Below are 21,541 nucleotides of genomic sequence, written 5' to 3'. Positions count from 1 at the left end.
CAACAATTAGATAAATGTATGAAATATTGAATTCCTAGAGTCTGGTCAACAATCATGGATATGAGGTGTATATTTGTATTTTGGTAACTTAAATTCACAGGAAATATTATTGGTGCAAGTTGCTTATTCTAAGTCATAGTTTATTGGTCCCTTACATCAAGCAATAATGAAATTTCACTGTCCTAACTAGATATGCAAAACAAGTAACTACGTTCTTGAAGGTTAATGCTTGGGCAGGTTTTCCCATGATGCAGATAAGCGAGCTTTGGCCTGATAAGCGATTGATAAGGAAATGAAATACATGTTTCTCAGTGACAGTCAACAGATCTCAGCTTACTGTCCATACATCACCATGAAATCTCTCAGCTCTCTAATATTATTTCTTCTTTTTGCCACCATTATTTTCTGTAAGCCAATCTTCAAGAATGGAAAAGCAACACATAACAAGCTTCTTGTGATCTCATTTGATGGATTTAGATGGAATTATGATCAAGATGTTGATACTCCACTCCTGGACTACTTGGCAGAGATTGGTGTAAAGGCAAAATACATCACCCCTCCTTTTGTGACAATGACATCTCCTTCTCACTTCACCACAATTACTGGTAAGTCCTGACAGCCAATTAAGATAATTCTATTGTTGATCTGCACAAAATGAGGGGCTGGTAATATGGTGAACTGTACAATACACAGTGCTAAAACACTGACCTATGTAATGTATTCAAAGAAGGATTCACATCAGTGATGAGACACACCTTGCAGATTTTATCTTTTCACAAGATAAGTATAAGGGTAGCTTCACACGTACCAGATCTGAAGCGGATTTAAAGTTGCGAGTTTGCAGCAAAATCCGCTGCAGGTCCTGGTAGTATGAAATTGAATGGGTCACATGCCCGCAGCAGAATTTTCATTCCGCTGCCAGTATGTGACCTGGCCCATTTAACACCCCGCCGCCCACAGCTTACATTTCCTGCTCGAAGCCGAGGCTGTGTGTAAGGCTCCCGGCTTCCCTCGCTCCCCATTAGCCAATCAGTGCACAGCAGATAGGGAGCCAGGAGCCTCACACACAGACGCGGTGCCGAGCAGGTAATGAAAGCTCTGGGCAAGGGGCTGCGGGTGGTGGGGGATTAAAGGGGCCGTCTTACATATCCGCAGTGCAATGAAAATTCCGCTGTGGATATGTAACCCTATAGACCTTCACACTACCAGCATCCGCAGCGGATTTTGCTGCAAACTCGCAGCGTGAAATCCGCTGCGGATCCGGTACGTATGAAGCTACCCTAAAGTATATTATGAAATAGCACAAATATGGCTTCTAGAGCACCTTTTGAAATGATTAGACAGTTGAGGAAGGCTTGACGCCGAAACGTCCTGTTTTTTTACCGCTGTAAAAATCTGATGAATTTTCTAAAATAAAGATTTATGGAAGCTGGAAAATGGTGAGTGCCGAGATTTGAACTTTCATGATGTCATAGGAATTTTTTCCTACTACGAGCACCACCCTCGACACAGACGTGCCGCCCAAAAAGAATTTCTTCACCTTTTGAAATGCAACTGTTGAAGCTAAGATGCTCATCCTGGCACCGGTCTTCTTATTCTTCTACATGGCGCCGTTTAGGAGTTATTTCTTCCTGAATAAATATGATAAATAGTTCTTTTGGTGCACTGATCTTCCTCAGCCCCCCAGTGCACCACACAGCCTGCTTGTCGGCTCGTACGTCTCCTTCTACCCTCTCCCAGGAGAGACATGTAGTTACACAATGACGCTCCCAGAAGAATTCCGTCTCTGGCTCTGGATTTTGACAACATATCCTACCATCAGCAAAGAATGATAGTTACACTTTTAGGCTATGTGCACACTTCGTAAAAGACCGGCCGCTCCGCGACCCGCCGGGTCACAGAACAGCTGATCTCTGCAAAGATCATTCCAGACGGTACTTAATTACCGGCTGGATGATCTTTCCGTCAGCAGTGTTCTGATGCGGGCACATCAGCGCGCGCCTGCATCAGAACTTCCCATAGCGCACAATGAAGCAAGCGGCTGGAGCCGCTCGCTTCATTGTGTGAACTGACATGGGTTTCTACGGCAACAATTCACTGAATTGCGGCCGCAAAAAACTGACATGTCAGTTCTTTGCGGCGCCGCATGGGATCCCGGCCAGAGCATATACTATGTGTATACGCTCCGGCCAGGATCCCATAGAAGAACAGGTAGTGTTCCACACTGTACAAAGTACGGCCGTTTTTGCCGATGGCAACAACGGCCGTACTTATATGTAGTGTGAACATGGCCTAAATTATGTTCATCTTAAATGTTAACAGATAAGGATAATTTGCCCGAACTAATCACCTGACAAATGTGATGCCCTAAACCATGGGTCTCCAAACTGCAGCCCTCCAGCTTTGCAAAACCACAATTCCCATCATACCCGAACAGCTAAAGTTTTGGATCTGGCTGTCCAGGCATGATGGAAATTGTAGTATTGCAACAGCTGCAGGGCCAAAGTTTGGAGGCCCATGCCCTAAACAGATAGAACAAAGAACTATAATGAAACTGCACACCATACTAACATTCAATATTTATTTTGAAGCCAGCATCGGGGCTAGGAAAAAGTCCCGCTGCTGTATAATTTGTACACTAAACATGAAAAGTTTTTTAAAATGATAATGACAGTAGTCAGACATTGCTTATTGGCTTATGTACCTTATTCCTCAGGCAATTGCTAAATAGGACTTCCCCTGTAATGTAGGAATTTATACTATATATGAAGGAAATCCAAACTGAGGAAAAATGTCAATTTACCAGGTGTTTTCACTTGCTTCCATGACTTGAATATTTTTTATCTATGCCACTGAGACTGAACCTAGTAACATGAGCTACATAAAACTATGCTGCATTGCTCCATAAACAACTAGAGCTATAGGGTTCCATATCTAAAAGTCCATCAGTCCATGTTTCCTACTAAACACCAACCCCATGTCGGTCTCAAAGTTTCCTGCTGCTACCAAATAATCTTGGGCCAATATTTTCAGCTGATCACAATGCAGATAGATTCTTTTGTTGATTTTGTTATTTGTGATATTCAGTGTCAAACAACGGCCTCTGTATTACGCGGCCGTAGGAACATTATTTTACACCCATAGAAGTCAGCAGAATGGCCACATAGTGTATGAACAGTCTATTTTCTATGATTGTTGTTCACGAACAACGAACGCAGTTGATGCACTGTGTGCACAATAGCTGTTTTACAGAAATCAATAGAAATCAATGAATTTGGAAACCTATGGCTGCTGTGTTAAATGACCACTACAACCATAGGTTTTCGAATTCATAGCCTAAACATGTTCCATCAACTTCTTGTATTGCCTTTTTTATATTGTTTTTTAAAAGTGGTCTTCTGTTTCATCATATGACCTGAATTTTATGACCTTTACAGGTCGTTGGATCGAAGATCATGGCGTCATCCACAACCTGATGTTTAATGTTGACACCCTTGAGAAGATTCCTTTCAAAAAAACTCAAAATATGTCAGAATGGTGGGACAATGGAGTGCTTCCCCTATGGATTACTGCACAGAATCAGGTGACATAAAGCACGGCAGTCACATGACCATAAAATGTTATCAAGAAAAGAATCATGCACACAACAGAGCAGGACAAAGCAGTATGCATGGAGGCTCGTGGAGTCCCTGTGTTTATGTGTGTTTTTTATGTTGTACTAGAAAATGTACCCGGCGCTGCCCGGGTATAAAGTGTCAGTGTGTTAATTAGATTTGTTCTAAGGTGCCAGGAGGCCAAGCTAAAGGTATTGTTTCATTTGAGTTAATCAGTGGAATTAGTGTATACCTGTAGTGCATAGTTGGAGGGGTTCTGTATACCCACAATGTATAGTTTTTAAGGGTCTCGCAAATCTCTAGTGCATAGTAGGGGGGCTGTATACCTATAGTGTATAGTTGAGGGAGGTCCTGTATACCTGCAGTGTACAGTTGGTGAAGGTCCTGTATACCTGTACTGTATAGTTTGGGGGTCCTGTATACCTGTAGTATATAGTTGGTGCTCTATACCTGTAATGTATAGTTGGTGGAGGTCTTGTATACCTGTAGTTTATAGTTTGAGGGTCCTGGATACCTGTAGTGTATAATTGGTGGAGGTCTTGTATACCTGTAGTATATAGTTCGGGGGTCCTGTATACCTGTAGTAAATAGTTTGAGGGTCCTGTATAACTATAGTATAGAGTTGGTGGAGGTCCTGTATACCTGTAGTGTATAGTTTGGGGTCCTATATGCCTGTAGTATATAGCTGGTGGAGTTCCTGTATACCTGTAGTATATTTGGGGTCCTGTATACTTGTAGTATAGAGTTGGTGAAGGTGCTGTATACCTGTATTATAGAGTTGGTGTAGGTCCTGTATACCTGTAGTGTATGGTTTTGAGGTCCTGTATACCTGTAGTGTATAGTTTGGGGTCCTATATACCTGTAGTATATAGTTGGTGGAGTTCCTGTATACCTGTAGTGTATAGTTTTGGGGTCCTGTATACCTGTAGTGTATAGTTTGGGGTCCTGTATACCTGTAGTATATAGTTGGTGGAGGTCCTGTATACCTGAAGTATATAGTTGGTGGAGGTCCTGTATACCTGTAGTATATAGTTTTGGGGTCCTGTATACCTGTAGTGTAAAGTTTGGGGTCCTGTATACCTGTAGTATATAGTTTTGTGGAGGTCCCGTGCACTTGTAGTGTATAGTTTTGGGGTCCTGTATACCTGTAGTGTCCTGTATACCTGCAAGGTTGTATTTACCCGTATGGCAGTGTTATTCAGTCACAGTGTGTCGGTATTGGTCGTGTCTGGTATGGGGGTGTTATCCAGTCACAGTATGGTGGTATTGGTCAGGTCTGGTGTGGCGGTGTTATCCAGTCACAGTATGGTGGTATTGGTCAGGTCTGGTATAGCGGTGTTATCCAGTCACAGTATGGCAGTATTGGTCAGGTCTGATATGATGGTGTTATCCAGTCACAGTATGGTGGTATTGGTCAGGACTGGTGTGGCGGTGTTACCCAGTCACAGTTTGCCGGTATTGGTCAGGTCTGGTATGGCAGTGTTATCCAGTTACAGTATGGCGGTATTGGTCAGGTCTGGTATGACAGTGTTATCCAGCACAGTATGGCGGTATTGGTCAGGTCTGGTATGGCAGTGTTATCCATTCACAGTATGGCGGTATTGGTCAGGTCTGGTATGACAGTGTTATCCAGCACAGTATAGCGGTATTGGTCAGGTCTGGTGTGGCGGTGTTATCCATTCACAGTATGGCAGTATTGGTCAGGTCTAGTGTGGCAGTATTATCCAGTCACAGTATGGCGGTATTGGTCAGGTCTGGTGTGGCAGTGTTACCAGTCACAGTATGGCGGTATTGGTCAGGTCTGGTGTGGCGGTGTTACCCAGTCACAGTATGGTGGTATTGGTCAGGTCTGGTATGGAGGAGTTATCCAGTCACAGTATGGCGGTATTGGTCAGGTCTGGAGGTGTTATCCACTCACAGTATGGTGGTATTGGTCAGGTCTGGCAGTGTTATCCAGTCACAGTATGGCGGTATTGGTCAGGTCTGGTATGACAGTGTTATCCAGCACAGTATAGCGGTATTGGTCAGGTCTGGTGTGGCGGTGTTATCCATTCACAGTATGGCGGTATTGGTCAGGTCTTATATGACAGTGTTATCCAGTCACAGTATGGTGGTATTGGTCAGGTCTGGTATGACAGTGTTATCCAGTCACAGTATGGCGGTATTGGTCAGGTCTGGTGTGGCAGTGTTATCCAGTCACAGTATGGCGGTATTGGTCAGGTCTGGTGTGGCAGTGTTATCCAGTCACAGTATGGCGGTATTGGTCAGGTCTGGTGTGGCGGTGTTACCCAGTCACAGTATGGCGGTATTGGTCAGGTCTGGTATGGAGGTGTTATCCAGTCACAGTATGGCGGTATTGGTCAGGTCTGGTATGGAGGTGTTATCCAGTCACAGTATGGCGGTATTGGTCAGGTCTGGAAGTGTTATCCAGTCACAGTATGGCGGTATTGGTCAGGTCTGGCAGTGTTATCCAGTCACAGTATGGTGGTATTGGTCAGGTCTGGTGTAGCAGTGTTACCCAGTCACAGTTTGGTATACCTGTTGTGCCCTGTATATACATGTACTGTATGGATGGAGTAGGGGGTCCTGTATATACATGTACTGTATGGATGGAGTAGGGGGTCCTGTATATACATGTACTGTATAGATGGAGTAGGGGGTCCTGTATATACATGTACAGTATAGATGGAGTAGGGGGTCCTGTATATATATGTACTGTATAGATGGAGTAGGGGGTCCTGTATATACATGTCCTGTATAGATGGAGTAGGGGGTCCTGTATATATATATATATGTACTGTATAGATGGAGTAGGGGGCCCTGTATATACATGTACTGTATAGATGGAGTAGGGGGTCCTGTATATACATGTACAGTATAGATGGAGTAGGGGGTCCTGTATATACATGTACAGTATAGATGGAGTAGGGGGTCCTGTATATACATGTCCTGTATAGATGGAGTAGGGGGTCCTGTATATACATGTCCTGTATAGATGGAGTAGGGGGTCCTGTATATATATATATATATATATATATGTACTGTATAGATGGAGTAGGGGGCCCTGTATATACATGTACTGTACAGATGGAGTAGGGGGTCTACCAGTTATTACTGTGGATGTTGTGAGGCAGCTGCCCTAGCAACCATTTCTCCCTGTGAAAATGAAAGCAGTAATCCTATTGGTTGCTAAGGCTCCAACTGCCGTGTCTGCTGCAGCTAATTATATCACCTGTGTTTGCAGTGAGGAGATTTTCCCATTCATCTCTATGGGGCGCCTCTCTTTCCCCTCCCCCTCCCCTCCTGTACATCTGGCGGGGACGGGACCTTCGCAATAACCTTCCCGGGCACCCAATGTATCTGTTTACCAAATTTGGGGTCAAACGGTTCAGGCGTTTGGAAGTCTATAGAGGACAGACAGACAGACAGAAGGACAGACAGACAGACAGACTTTGATTTTTATGATATAGATGTATATTTATCCACCATAATGATCAACTGTTTTACCACAGCTGTTCATGGCGCTGTTAGGTAGATTGACCAGTACACCAAATCGATTTCCTTGCCTGTTTATAGATTTTAATAGGACATTGCACCAATTTGCCCTCCAAACAGCCCCTACCGAATATCTACACATAAATATGCACTTGGGGAGAGATTTATCAAACTAGTAGAAGTAGAATTGTCTTAGTTGCGCCTAGCAACCAATCAGATTCCACTTTTTAATCCTCACAGTGTCTTTAAAAAATGAAAGGTGGAATCTGATTGGTTGCTAGGGGCAATTAAGGGTCCTATTTCACGGGCCGAGCTGGGCCCGATAAATGATGTAAACGAGCGCTGATCTGCTAGATCGGCGCTCGTTTACTGGGCCTATTCCACGGCCTGACAATCGTTAGCGAGGGCTGAAGGAACATTGTTACCGATGTCCTTGCAGCCCTTGTTTCATACATTACCTGTCCAGGCGCAGGTCTTCCCTTTCTCCCAGTCCCGCACGGCAGCAGCAGCTTCGGAGCGGCCTGACTGAACTCTCAGCCAATCACTGGCTCCGGCGGTCCTGGCCAGTGATTGGCTGAGCGCTCTGTCAGCTCAGACAGGCCGCTCCGAAGATAATGCTGTCGCGCGGGATTGGGAGAAGGAGAAGACCTGCTCCTGGACACGTAATGTATGATGTTTGTGAAATCGTCGGTCGCCTGCCGTGCCCGCTATTCCAGGCAGCAATGCGAGGGTGACCGATGATTTTAGGTTTGAACCTAAATGAACTGATCGGCTGATCGTTCTCTCTATTTCACGGAGCGATAATCGGCTAAATCTGGCCGATTCGGCCAAATATCGCTCCGTGGAATAGGCCCCTAAGCCATTTCTACTTTACACCAGTTTGATAAATCTCCCCCCTGCAGCTGCAGTGCACCAACATTAAAAAGGAACCTACAGCTTTCCCGTCACCTCCTCTATTATGATCTATCACCAGGTTAGGATTGTATAAACTGCTTCCAGATTTCAGATTGTTACCTACAGTACCAGGGCCATATGAACAGCTGCTGCTGCCCTAGGCACTGGGGTAGAGTGGTTCTAGCCACATGCTCTACATGGAGAAACATTTTCTGAATCGCGTTTTTCATGCTTAAAACATAAATACATTTCCACATTGAATCCATGATAAGAGCAGTCTGCATATTGTCAGAGGGAATTCTCACCACAGGATTGGTAGATTGGTAGGTAATAGATCCAGGCGTCACATTTACCACCACCCCACTTGACCTGACCAATACCACCATACTGTGACTCCATAACACCGCCATACTAGACCTAAGCAATACCCCCATACTGTGACTCCATAACACCGCCACACCAGACCTGACCAATACTGCCATATACTGTGACTGGATAACACTGCCATACCAGACCTGACCAATACCGCCATACTGTGACTGCATAACACCGCCATACTACACCTGAGCAATACCCCCATACTGTGACTGGATAACACTGCCACACCAGACCTGACCAAAACCACTATACTGTGACTTGATTACACTGACATTTCAGACCTGACCAATACTGCCATACTGTGACTGGATTATACCGCCATACCAGACCTGAACAATACCGCCATACTGTGACTTGATTACACTGACATATCAGACTTGACCAATACTGCCATACTGTGACTGGATAACACCGCCACACTAGACCTGACCAATACCGCCATACTGTGACTGGATAACACCGCCACACTAGACCTGACCAGTACTGCCATACTGTGACTTGATTACACTGACATATCAGACCTGAACAATTCCAACATAAAACCCTAAGACTAAAAAAAGGAAAAACAAAAAAAAACACTTGTTTCCTTCCCCCTGCTTCCTGGTGCTGTCCCCCTGCAAGGTGCTGCCCTAGGCACCGACCACATGAAAATTATGAAGGAACTAGGAAATTCAGTAGTAAGAAAATATGTCAAAGGAGAATGTTTTATATTTTGATCCTTCAAAGTAGCCCCCCCCCTTGCTTTAATGATAGCTTTGCACACTCCTGGCATTCTCTTAGCTTCATGAGGTAGTCACCCTGAATGGTTTTAAAACGGTCTTGAAGTAGTTTTCAGAGGTACTGAGCACTTCTTGGCTGCTTTTCCTTAAGGGTCCTTTTACATGGGCCAACTATTGGCAAGGAGCATCACTAGAGGCGTTCCTGCAGTGTCACTAGAGTCGTTCCTGCAGCCAATAATAGGCCTATGTAAAAGGAGCAGTAATCAAGGGTTTGTGTGGCCGAGAAAGATAAAGCGAAACTGACAGCTCAGATATGTATATATCCATCCATGTTTCCAGATAACAAGCAGCAGTCTATATCTACCATCCACACTACATCTGGTTCTCCAGTCCTCCAGCCACTGACTTTATCTTCAGGCCGCCGCCTCCTCCAGAATCATTGATAGCCTGAGGAAGCGGGGCGTAAAGATACAGCCGGTGCGAGGACTGAAGAGTCGGATAGCAAAACACAAGCAGCGTGGCTGGTAAGTATGTACTGCTACTTGTAATCTGGTAACTGACAGCATGGATATATACATATGCAAGTCTAAACAAGTCAAATGAATAAATGTCATATAAACTGCAGGGCCCTTTCCAGTATTTTAAGATTGACTGATGAAATAGGTAGGTGGGCTCCAAAACATGTTTAGCAATATACCACAATATACCCTATGCTGAAGTCTCTGAAAACAAGATATACAGTACCAGCTAAGCTTTGCTTTCCTACCACTTTTATGCATGGGTCATTGGAATTAAACAACCTAAAGGGGTTATCCAGTGAAAGAAAAACATGGCCACTTTCTTACAGAGGCAACACCAGTCTTTTCTCCAGTTCGGGTGGTGTTTTGCAACTTAGTTCCATTCATGTGAATGGAGCTTAATTGCAAACCACACCTGAACTGGAGACAAGACCCGTGTTGTCTCTGGAAGAAAGAATTTGTATGTAACATCAGGTGATATATAGATCAAAATGTTTTTATTGTGGCACTGGCTAGATTAGATAGTACAAGGTGTCATTTATTGAAATCAGATATTGTACTATAAATTGACACTAATATTCATTATAGAGACATACCAGTGACCATGTCATAGGGCTGGTGAGGGTAAGTGGTTGCCCTCCTACCCTGATGTTGAGATGACTCGGCCCCTGTCATGACTAAATATCTTATCAATATATAATATGGAAAATATCCTCTGCTGAAGATTTTTCTCAAGCATAAAAAGGTCTCCTTCTATCGAGCACTGTGACATAGTGAATTAGCACCGATAATCTTAAAAAACATAACTGTAAAACACAGCTTCTAATTTTATCAGTGGCATGACAGATATTACCCAGTGAACTATGGTTCTACCTATACTAATCCTTCACGAATGCAAGCTTTCACACAGGAAGCCTTATTTATTACCTTATTTGTGCTGAATTGCTATGTCGCACAGTTCAATATATACGTGACTGCAGGTAAGTTATGATATGCAAAATGGTCAAATAGCAGTGAAATGTTTTGGATGAGTTGGCTTTGATTTACCTATAGGGTCATTTATTAAAAATGGCACAGACAATATTTGCAGTAGTGTAATAAATAATATTGTACACCAGGAATATTTACATCACTCATGGAAACCATCATATTTCCTCTGTAAGCTCTATGTGTTCATACATTGTAGGATTTTGTAAGATTCAATATTATTCATGCCATATGCATAGACCCTAATGGTTCACTGTGCATGCTGCCATTTGGTTCCTCTATAACACACTACATTTTTTACGAGAAGCAATGTTTCTTCATAAAAAAATTATATATATATATATATATATATATATATATATATATATATATATATATATATTAAAAAAACTACTTTTATTTGACCAATCAAAAGTGTCAAGGAGGCAGGGCCTATCATTCCCTGTGCCCTAGCAACGCTACATAGCGCAGTAAGGCCTAGCTGTGGTAGGACCAAGGGAACATTATGACTTTCAGAATGCATGAAATTCACTCTAAACCTAGTAATCAAACTGGATAAATACTCAAACAAGAATTTGATATATTTGCATAAGCATGATTGTTACATGCAGATTTTTAAGTCAGTTTGGAATGTGAATTAGACTGAGTTTACACTACATTTTTCAAAGAGCAGATGAAAAAAACTGATGCATTTGCGTGCATTCTTTTTGATCCAGTTTTCCACTGACTTCCATTGTAAAAAAGAACTGATCTAAACAGATCCGTTTATTTTTTTTAATAGACTACGTAGACTAGGTAGACCATTTTTTATAATAGAAGTCAATGGAAAACTGGATCAAAAAGGATGCACGCAAATGCATCAGGTTTTTTTTTCATCTGCTTTTTGAAAAATGTAGCGTAAAGCCAGTCTAATTCACATTCCAAACTGCTGACACTCTGTTAAGGCAGTAGACACTGCGTACCTTTCACATATATATAATCTATGCTCCCATAATTTAGAAAAACAGATCAAAACAGATGCACATAAATGCATCCATTTTTTTTTAATAAAATGGATTGCAAAAATGTAGTGTGAACCGGATTGCAAAAATGTAGTGTGAACCATGCCTTTCAGCTGACAGAATCAATGTACCCATTGTTATAACTTTTCAAAATCTAAATCAACAGGGGCTGTGATATAAACCATGTTTGCAATTTACAGTAATTTTTTTTATTTTTTTATTTTATCATGCTTTAAAACCAGGTTCAGTTTCCTGTAGGCAGCTTTTTAGTCTTGTGCTGGATCTAAAAACAGACTAAACAAAGGAAGTTCCAGCCAGTACAGTAGAGTGTCACAGCCCAATGTGTCCTCAATTAAATGACTGCCTTCTCTGTAAGCCTGTAGATGACTGGGACTTCCTGTGTTTAGTCTCTTTTTATCAATCTGAACAAGACTAAAAAGCTGCATTTATTTCCCATCTCCTGTTTATTTAGATTTTCAAAGGACAGTGCTGCAACAATATAAATGTATAGTAAGGAAAAAAAGTTACTTTCTTGAACTTCAGACTGAAAAAGGCAAAGGGCTCTATAAGAAAGAGGAGTGCTTTATTGTACTGAATGTTCTTGTCTTTGCAGGGCTTGAAGGCTGGTTCTCTCCACTTTCCAGGCGGAAATGCTAACTATAGTGGTAAAACAGTCAATAAGGCATTGGCAGAGACACCCGACCACCCTGACAGCGATGAGAACGAGTGGAGAGATAACATAGATATTGTTATGAAATGGTTCACTGAAGATGGCTTGGACTTTGTTACCCTTTACTATGGGGAACCAGATAAAACCGGGCATCAATATGGTCCAGAAACCGAACAGAGAAAAACAATTATAAAACAAATAGACAGAACTATTGGATATCTCTTAGAAGCAATAGAAAAACACAAGCTAAAGGATAAGTTAAATGTCATCATTACATCTGATCACGGCATGACCACAGTAAAGAAAGCACCCGCTGTAGAAGAAATTAAGCTGGCCAATTACATTACCTTCAGAGATACTGTTAAGTTTGACATTCTTGACTATGGTGGTTTTGGAATGATTGAACCAAAAGCAGGCAAGGAGGAAGAAATTTATCAGGCCCTTAAAGATGCACACCCTCACTTAAAGGTGGCTAGGAAACAGGAATTGTCTGAACGTTTCCATTATTCTAAACATGAAAGGATTTTGCCTATTTTGCTTTATGGAGATCTGGGTTACAGTGTAAATGGGGTAAGTAATATTGTGAACATATTTATTTCTTATGTATACAAATTCTGTGTATGGTGTTTTTATAGCTTTATGCTTGAAGAGTCGGTCAGTAGCTCTGAGCCCTTAAAACTGCTATATAATGGAAAGAGATAGCAGAGTACACATAGTTGGGTGGATACTCGTGGAGGTTACATAGCCAAGAAATCCTAGTTTCAACTAGCCCCCTCCTACACATACACATACATGTACACATACACGCACACACACGTAAGTGCCCAAAACTCCATTGAACGTTTCCCTTTACCTTCTTCTCTGCTTTAAAGAGGACCAATCACAAGATCTTTTTTTTTTTCTTCTATTAAATTAGTAAATTTACAATAATTTTTTTTAAATAGGCCGCTGTTATGGTGTAGCCATATTTTTTTTTTTTATTTATTTAAAAAAAAAAACGCATAGGGTCCCCCCTATTTTTATAACCAGCCGGGTTACAAACCAAACGACAGCAGCCTGGTAACACCAGGGTGGGAAGAGCCATTGGTTTAGGCCCTCCCCAGCCTAAATCTTACCAGCCTGCTGCCGCCCGGTCCAGGAGCGCCAATTTTGACGCTCTGGGACCACTGGCACCCGGCTCTTCCCAGTACCCCTGGTGGCATTGGGTACTGGGGTAATAATAGGGGGTTAGTGTTAGCCATTTTATACCGGCTAACACTAGGCCCCGACTTAGTAATGGATTCCGTCTATTAGACGGCTTCCACTACTAAGTCTATAAAGTAAAGAAATAAAGACAACACACAAGTGAAAAAAATTTTTTATTCAAATAAAAACACCCCCACACCCCTCATTGACCATTTTATTAAAAAAAACACCAAACAACCGCTGGTTATCGACGTAGTCCACGGAATCCGACATAATCCACAGCATACCGATATCTGAAAAACAAAAAGGGAGAAACACACAAAAAACACACAAACAGGAGCACAACACCCATCATTGTGAGCGGTGTTGTGCTCCTTACAGTATGCAGCATCTTTACAGATCGCTGCTTACAGTCTGGCCCCCAAGGGGTTAAGGGAGGATGTATTGCATCCCCCTAAACCCCTTGGGGGCCAGACTGATGTCAGACTGCACCCATCCCAGCAAGGAAGGGGTTAAGTGATCCCCCTTCCTTGCTGGGAGGGGTGCAGTGCTGGGGAGGGGGTGGGGAGAGCTCTATACTCACCCCGATGTCTCTTCGCTGGCCCGCAGCACAATGAAGTCACTGTGCTGCGGACCGGCTCTTTATATGTGCGCTCAGCCGATCAGCCAATCAGCTGAGCGCACATATAATTCTAAATGTTTCTTCTAATAATGCTATTGTGATAACATAATTAGAAGAAACATTTGATGTTTTAATTAAAGTAAAGTGATGATTAGTACAGAATGCTCAATTGCCGGCAATATGAATTAACGGCTTACTGGAGCTTCCTGTACTAATTAATATTTAATTAATAAAACACATTTTCGTTGTAATAAAATCAGTTTCGTTGTTCAATAATTTAATTTAAACGAATCCATTATTGTGCAATTAAATATACTGTCAAAAAATAAATATATATATATATATATATATATATATATATATATATAAATATACATTTATTTGTATATATATTTATTTTAACAGTATATTTAATTGCAAAATGATGGATTCGTTTAAATTTAATTATTGAACAATGAAAGGTACTTTATTACAACGAAAATGTGTTTTATTATTTTAATAGATTAACCATGAGAGACATCGGCATTACTGCAGAGGATCGCAAACCCCGGTAATAGCGATTCATGTAAACTGTTTCCCTGCTTTCCCAGATGCATCCAGAGGTGTTTGCATCACTTTCTTAAGATTTTAGTTGTTATTTTTAGTTGAACCAGATTTTCAAGTACATGACCGTATGTTTTGAGCCGCATGTCTATTTTTTCCCACGGCCGGAGTTTCAGCCGCACATTTCCAGCCGCATAAAAAATACAGCCGCACACATACATGGTGTGAACATAGCCTTAGGCTAAGGTCACACAACGTAAATTTTCTATTAATCATGTCTGTTGTTGCTGATTTGCAACAACAGCCGTGATTAAAAGAAAATTTATGTTGCACTGCAGTTAATGGAATCCCAGTCAGAGTGTATACACATTGTATACACTCCAGCCGGGAGTCCTAGCGGCCACACAAAAAACTGACATGTCAGATTTTTGCAGGCACTATTCAATAAATAGCGGCCACACAACACTGACAGCTTACACAATGGAAAGTGCGGCTCCGCCCGCACTTTCCACTGTGTGCTATGGTGAATTCAGCACAAATTTTCACTGACACTGGCCATTCTGTGACACGGCCAGGTCACAGAACAGCCAGTGTCATACAGCGTGTGAACTGAGCCTTAATATCATGGAAATTTTCATGTTTTACCATATCAAGTTGGCTTGGACTGCAGGGGAATAAACTTATAGCTCAGCCACAGTTGTTTCATTTTGCAGTCAGTCTGAACTGTGTCTGAATATCTATAATACAATACAATTCATAATCTAGCAAAAAAGCATTAAAAAAAAACAGTTTATAGCAAGCAGATGGAGGGATTAATAAAGTGCCACAGAAAAAAACAAAGACTGCTTGTTGTCAGCAGAAGACAAGTTATTCAAGTTAATAAACTTATTCCATTAGACATGATATGTACAGTTCTAGTTCAGCAGTCAGCGCCACTTTGATAGCTGATACTCTAGAAAGCAAATTAACTCACTAAAGACTTGCATTGCAATTCATCGCCATTTGGTAAATGGTGCAATTATTTTTGTATATCATATAATAACATTTTATAATCTGTTAAATCAAATTTTGAACCAATTATATTCAGGAAGAGTAAAGTTAGAGCTAAATTGTAAGTTACTTCCAAATGCCGGGAACATCTTTTAATTCTACTTGTTCAGTTTACTTGGATTAATACAAAATTGCAAACTATACTAACATTCAAACGTATAAATCACACAATATTATCTGTGGATTACATTAAAGCTTTTGGTGTAGATTAGAAATCATTCTCATTCTGATTCATTTTGATCAAAATTTAAAGAGAAACTGAGAACACAGATATGCGTATCAAGGTGCTGCCAGTTCCCTATTTAAAGGGGTTGGCCACTTTATAGTAAAACCGTTCAGTGTACAGTGTTAGGCCATGTTCCCACTATGTAAGGTCCGTAGTAATCACAGCGATTGTAACAACGGCTAAGATTACTACGGAATTTACGTAGTGCTGCCTTCTAAGGAATCCCGGCCGGAGTTTATATAAATAGGTGGAAATTTATTAAGTCCGGTGTTTTCTGCGTCGGACTTAAAAATGTCCCCGCAGCTCCGACAGTACCGAGAATTATGTAGCGGCGTGCGGGCAAGTTCGCACGCCAAGAAACCTAGGCCAGCTCAAAGCTGGAGTAGGTTTCCTGACTATTTTATTGCGAATAAATTGATGAATTCCGCGGCCTCTGAGTCTGCGCCCCCTCCTCCCACAGACCCGCCCCTGTGACACTGTCATTGGGAATTATAGGGCGTTTTTTGCAAAAAAAATGCCAGATTAGAGAAGAAAGATAAAGGTACGTACACACTGCTTGTTGAATAGGAAACTGGCAGCACTTTGATATGCATGTCTGTGCTTTTAGCTTCCTTTTTAGGGGAGGAACCCCTTGTTAAAGACCAGTTATTATAAAATTAAATAGCTAAATAATTAGATACTAAAGAAATTAATATTGATAATAAAGTTAATAAAATTAGCGATGTTTAAAAGACACGGACAGATCTTTGTGTATGGTGTTTGAATTTTCCCACAATTTTAAACATGGTTACAACTACAGTTATGGCACATTAGACAAACAAACAAGATCAAATAAAACAGCAGTTCACAGCAGAAATAGTTACAGAAGTCCGAAGGGCAAAATTATGGGCTGTGTTGGTTATTTCTGTGATAATGCATTTCAGTGAGAGGCGGGAGTCGAAGTAAAAGCACACTGTATAACTCACACGTGGCGCACAAAGTTAGATTTAGGACATCACCCCAAAAAGTCACGATAGTGGACGTCTGCTTTCTGGAAATCATATATCCACTTAACAGAGCAAATAGGTTTCAAAGAACTATTAACATGCAACTAAATGGGCCGCCCCAAACATCTTGGGGCAACCCTTGCCAGTCAGCCCAGGCTAGAACTAGACCTAAGTTATTTTTAAGTAACCAAGAGAGCCTGCTAAGACTTGCAAGCAGAACATCTGTATATTTAAATTTCTGCATCAATGAATGCCTGTCGGAAGGGAGGAAGAGACTTCACAATAAAGCCTCCATATCTTAAAAACTTGTTTAGTAGATCCAAGTTTCGTAAAGTATGGGAAAGATCATAGATCATTCCAGTAAATCAATAAACTCACATATAAATGGGGGATCTTTAGTCAGTCATTGTCTTAATGAACATTTCTTCATAGAGAGTAAGCATAAGTGAGGATCTTGCGAGACCATGTTTCTTTTTGAGTCATGAGGAGACAACAGGATATAGTGAAATCAACAACTGAATGGATCTGCTGAAATCTCTTGATCCCAAAATGCTTTGATCCAAGATAGCAGTTTAAACCATAAAGGCTGAATTATTGGACAGTTCCACATACAATGTAGTAAATCGGCCTTAGGTAGACGACATTTGGGGCAGAAGCGGAGATAGTATGCGGGAGCATCTTTATAAGGAATGTTCAAAGGGAGAGTTGCCTTAGGTAGAAGATGGAGGTGCATTTCCCTCTGTTTTTTATTCGGGGTAAAGGCCAGTACAATTTTGAGACCCGTGAGTAAATGAAAACTTAAGTTGGGGATAGGTAATTGTGAGGACCAATGATCAAAAACAGCGGCAGCAGTGTTCTCTAGTACCACCTCCTTCAAAAACTGATCTATATATCAGAAAGGCTATCATAGCGATCAGTTTATCAAATGGGTTATCTTTTTTGAGAAGTGTAATAACTACAAATGTGGTAATACTTAAAAAATCTGAGAGGCAGGGAGTCCTATCTTTACTTTTATTATGGATCATGACTAAGGTCCTAAAAACAGACAACACATATAAATCTAAGGAGTCTAATGTGTGTGACTCTTCTAATGGGGATTGGTGTATATTTTGTTCCAATATTTTGTGACTGATTTATTAACCCTTTGAGAACTCAGTGGACCGCACCAATTTTCATTTTTGCGGCTTCGTTTTTTCTTCTTCCCCTTCTAAGAGCTCTAGCACTTTCAGTTTTCTATCTACAGGGCCATGTAAGGGCTTGGTTTTTTTTAGAAATAGGTGTCTTTTGTAAAGGTATGTATGGTAACTTTTGGAGGGTTCTTGTGTCTACATAATGCACTATATGGTAAAAGTGACATGATACCATTATTCTATAGGTCAGTCCAAACACAACAATATGTCGATTTACACAGATTTTTTAATGTTAAATGTATATATGTTTTATGAAATTCTTTTTTTTTTTTGCAATTAAATATTAATAAAATGGTCATATTGTGACTCTTATAACGGTTTTAGTTTTTCATCTATGGGGCTCTATGTGGTGTAATTTTTTGCGCCATGATCTATAGTTTTTATTAATACCATATTTGTGTACCTCTAATGTTTTGATCACTTTTTATTTAAAAATTTTTAATATATAATGTAACAAAAAAATCTGTAATCCTGGCATTTTTCTTTTTTTCGTTTACGCCATAGGGGATGACGATTGTTATATTTTAATAGATTAGACAATTACGCACGCTACGGTATATAATATGTTTATTTTGTTTAATTATTTTTATATGTTTTATTTATATAATGGGAAGGGGGGTGATTTTAACTTTTATTGGGGGAGGGGCTTTGGGGTATTTATAAAAACATTTTTACTTCTTTTTTTTACACATTTTAAGTCCCCTTGGAGGACTTTTACATACACTTATTACATTATACACAGTGATCATTGATATGCCATAGGCATAGCATTGATCAAAGTAATAGGCGCTCAGCTCATTGAGCCTGCCTGTGGCAGATTCAATGAGCAGAGCACCGATCGGACCGCACAGGGATAGGTAGGAGACCTCCATTGGTTTGTAAAAGTGATCAGGACTCCCGTAGTCACACTGCGGGGGTCCCAATCAGTAAGTGACCGGAGCTGCTCCTGTCACACTTAAACACCGCAATCGCTGCGTTTAAGGGGTTAATGACAGGCTGCAGCGCGATCGGTGCAGCTTGTCATTAACAGTGCTGAGTGCAGCCGGCTCCCACCTGCTATGAAGCACACTCTGCTCCAAAGCGCGCTTCATAGCACCTTAGGGACCCATGATGTACAGTTACGTCAAGGGTCGTCTGGTGACAAACATACATGACATAAATGTACATCCTGGGTCGTCTAGGGGTTAAAATGTAGCACTGCCACTTTTGCAAAATTCACCTGGTACTGACCAGACGTAGGTCTGCCCCAGTTTGTGCAACTTTTAAAAAAATCACAAATGATAAATTGGGCGCTAATCCCGGATTATAAGAACTTTTGGGTGAATACTCAAAACATGCAGATAAAAAATAAAGTTGCTCTAAAATATATTCAACCATAGAATACTGGTTCATAAATAGAACTTAGACCCAAAAAGGTCGAAAACTCAATTATTCACCTAAAAATAGGCACAAAGCCCTTTTCCCTTAGTTACTCTTATGTCGGAATCATGTGTTAATTTTTTTTTTCTTTTGCATTTTCTATGCGTTATAATAAACTCGTTGGTTTAAAAATATACAATTTATATGAACGAATAGATTATTTAATAAAGAAGTTACGGTACTTTGGAAACTTTTGGTTATTAAAAGAGGCAGCATCATAAAAAAATGTTTTTAAGAAGTCATTAGGGGTTGTAAACGCAAGCAGTTTTGCAATATACTCTATTTTTTTTACGTTTACATTTAAATCAACGTTATACATTTGGCCACTAGGTGTCTCCCTTCCTCTCAAACTGTGGTCCATGCTTTCTTCCTGACAATACTTGGTCTTTTTTCTGTTCAAAAAAAGGAAACAAAGAAAACAAAGGAAACAAAGGAAGTCCCAGTCCTTTGCTCATGCAAGGAAAGGCTCCTGTTTATCATTGTCATGTGTATGATGTTGATTTAGACATAGAAAACTTAAAATAAAAGCCAATATATTGCAAAACAAAAAAAATAGCAACAGTTTTTTCACGATTAATTCTATTTGTTTTTTTTTTATTGTCCCAAGACTTTCCCATAATTTTGAAATCATCTTTTGTCTCACAAATTAAAGACTATTGGGGTCTTTTACTATGTGTGATTAGTCTGTTATTTCTAGTCTCCTTTAGTCTCTAATATTCAGAGAGGTATAATAGAAAAATATATAATTTATCTTTGAAGTTGAGCTGTAAAGATAACTGCTACTAAGTAATGATAAGTGGAACAATGACATGAAAGTGAACCTATCAGATGATTAAAGGGGTAGTGCGGCGCTAAGAAATTATTCACAAAATAACACACATTACAAAGTTATGCAACTTTGTAATGTATGTTATGTATATGAATTGCCCCCTTCCCGTATTCCCCGCCCCCCGCCCGTGTACCTGGAAGTGTAGAGCAGTATACATACCTGATCCGTGTCGACCGACCCCGTCTGTAATCTTGTCAAAGACGTCATCTTCAGGAGGCCAGCCGACCCGCTCCTGCCGTCCCTCATTCTGGCCCCCCTCTGCAGCGTCATAACTGTGCTCAGCCGCAATTGGCTGAGCACAGTTATGCTCAGCCAATCCCGGCTGAGCAGCTGATGACGTGGCAGAGGGGGGCCGGCATGAGGGACAGCTCAGGTATAGATACTGCACTACACCAACGGGTACACGGGCGGGGGCGGGGAACAGGGGAAGGGGGCCATTTACATACATAACATACATTACAAAGTTGTATAACTTTGTAATGTGTGTTATTTTGTGAATAATTTCTTAGCGCCGCACTACGCCTTTAATATTGCTCTGAGAGCAGGATATGATTAAAGATCCTATTACACCAACAAATTATCTGACAGATTTTTTTAAACCAAAGCCAGTAATGAATTTGAAAAGAGGAGAAATCTTAGTCTTTCCTTTATGACTTGTTCTCTGTTTTAGTCCATTCCTGGCTTTGGCTCAAAAAAAAATCTGTCAGATAATCTGTTGGTGTAAAAGGGCCCTAAGTGAGGGAAGCTAAGCTATATATATGTTTATATAATATAAAGCAGGCTTTCTGAGAAAAAGCAAAGTTAGAGCCGTATTACATAGAGTGATTATCTGCCGAATACGGCCAATTTAGGCTGATATTAGCCCGTGTAAGGATTAGGGTTAGGCTTGTTTAAAAATCATTGATCGCCACCCATGCATCAGTATGAGTAATAGTGATGCATGTCCAATTGCTGATGACCGAGTAAAATAAAATAATAAAGATTTTACTTGCTCCCCAGTGTCCTTCTGGCTTTTCCCCACACACTTTAGCTGCTCTGAAGCCATCTTTGACGTGACAGGCCACTGAGCCAATTACTGCCCGCAGTGCTGTCTTTTCTTGACCAGTGATTGGCTGAGTGGTCTGTTGCCAGCGGCGGCTGCAGTGAGCGGAGAATGCTCAGAACAAGCAGGAGGACACCGGGGAAGAGGTAAGTATTTATTATTTTAAATATACA

General features: G+C 40.9%; 1 protein-coding gene across 1 annotated transcript in view; it reads left to right on the top strand.

Annotated features, from left to right (window-relative positions):
- The first annotated feature begins 277 nt into the window (after positions 1–277).
- LOC138801140 (ectonucleotide pyrophosphatase/phosphodiesterase family member 7-like) overlaps positions 278–21,541 on the top strand; it is a 40,020-nt gene continuing 18,756 nt past the window's right edge. The window contains exons 1-3 of the mRNA XM_069983660.1: positions 278–605; positions 3,438–3,583; positions 12,220–12,846. Of these exons, the coding sequence (XP_069839761.1) occupies positions 293–605; positions 3,438–3,583; positions 12,220–12,846 (1,086 nt within the window). The 5' untranslated portion in view covers positions 278–292. The remainder of the gene's footprint in view (positions 606–3,437; positions 3,584–12,219; positions 12,847–21,541) is intronic.

The sequence above is a fragment of the Dendropsophus ebraccatus genome, chromosome 9 (assembly GCF_027789765.1).
Source record: "Dendropsophus ebraccatus isolate aDenEbr1 chromosome 9, aDenEbr1.pat, whole genome shotgun sequence".
Lineage (NCBI taxonomy): Eukaryota > Metazoa > Chordata > Amphibia > Anura > Hylidae > Dendropsophus > Dendropsophus ebraccatus.
The sequence above is the reverse complement of the archived record's forward strand: the minus strand, read 5'-3'. Positions and strand labels throughout refer to the sequence as shown.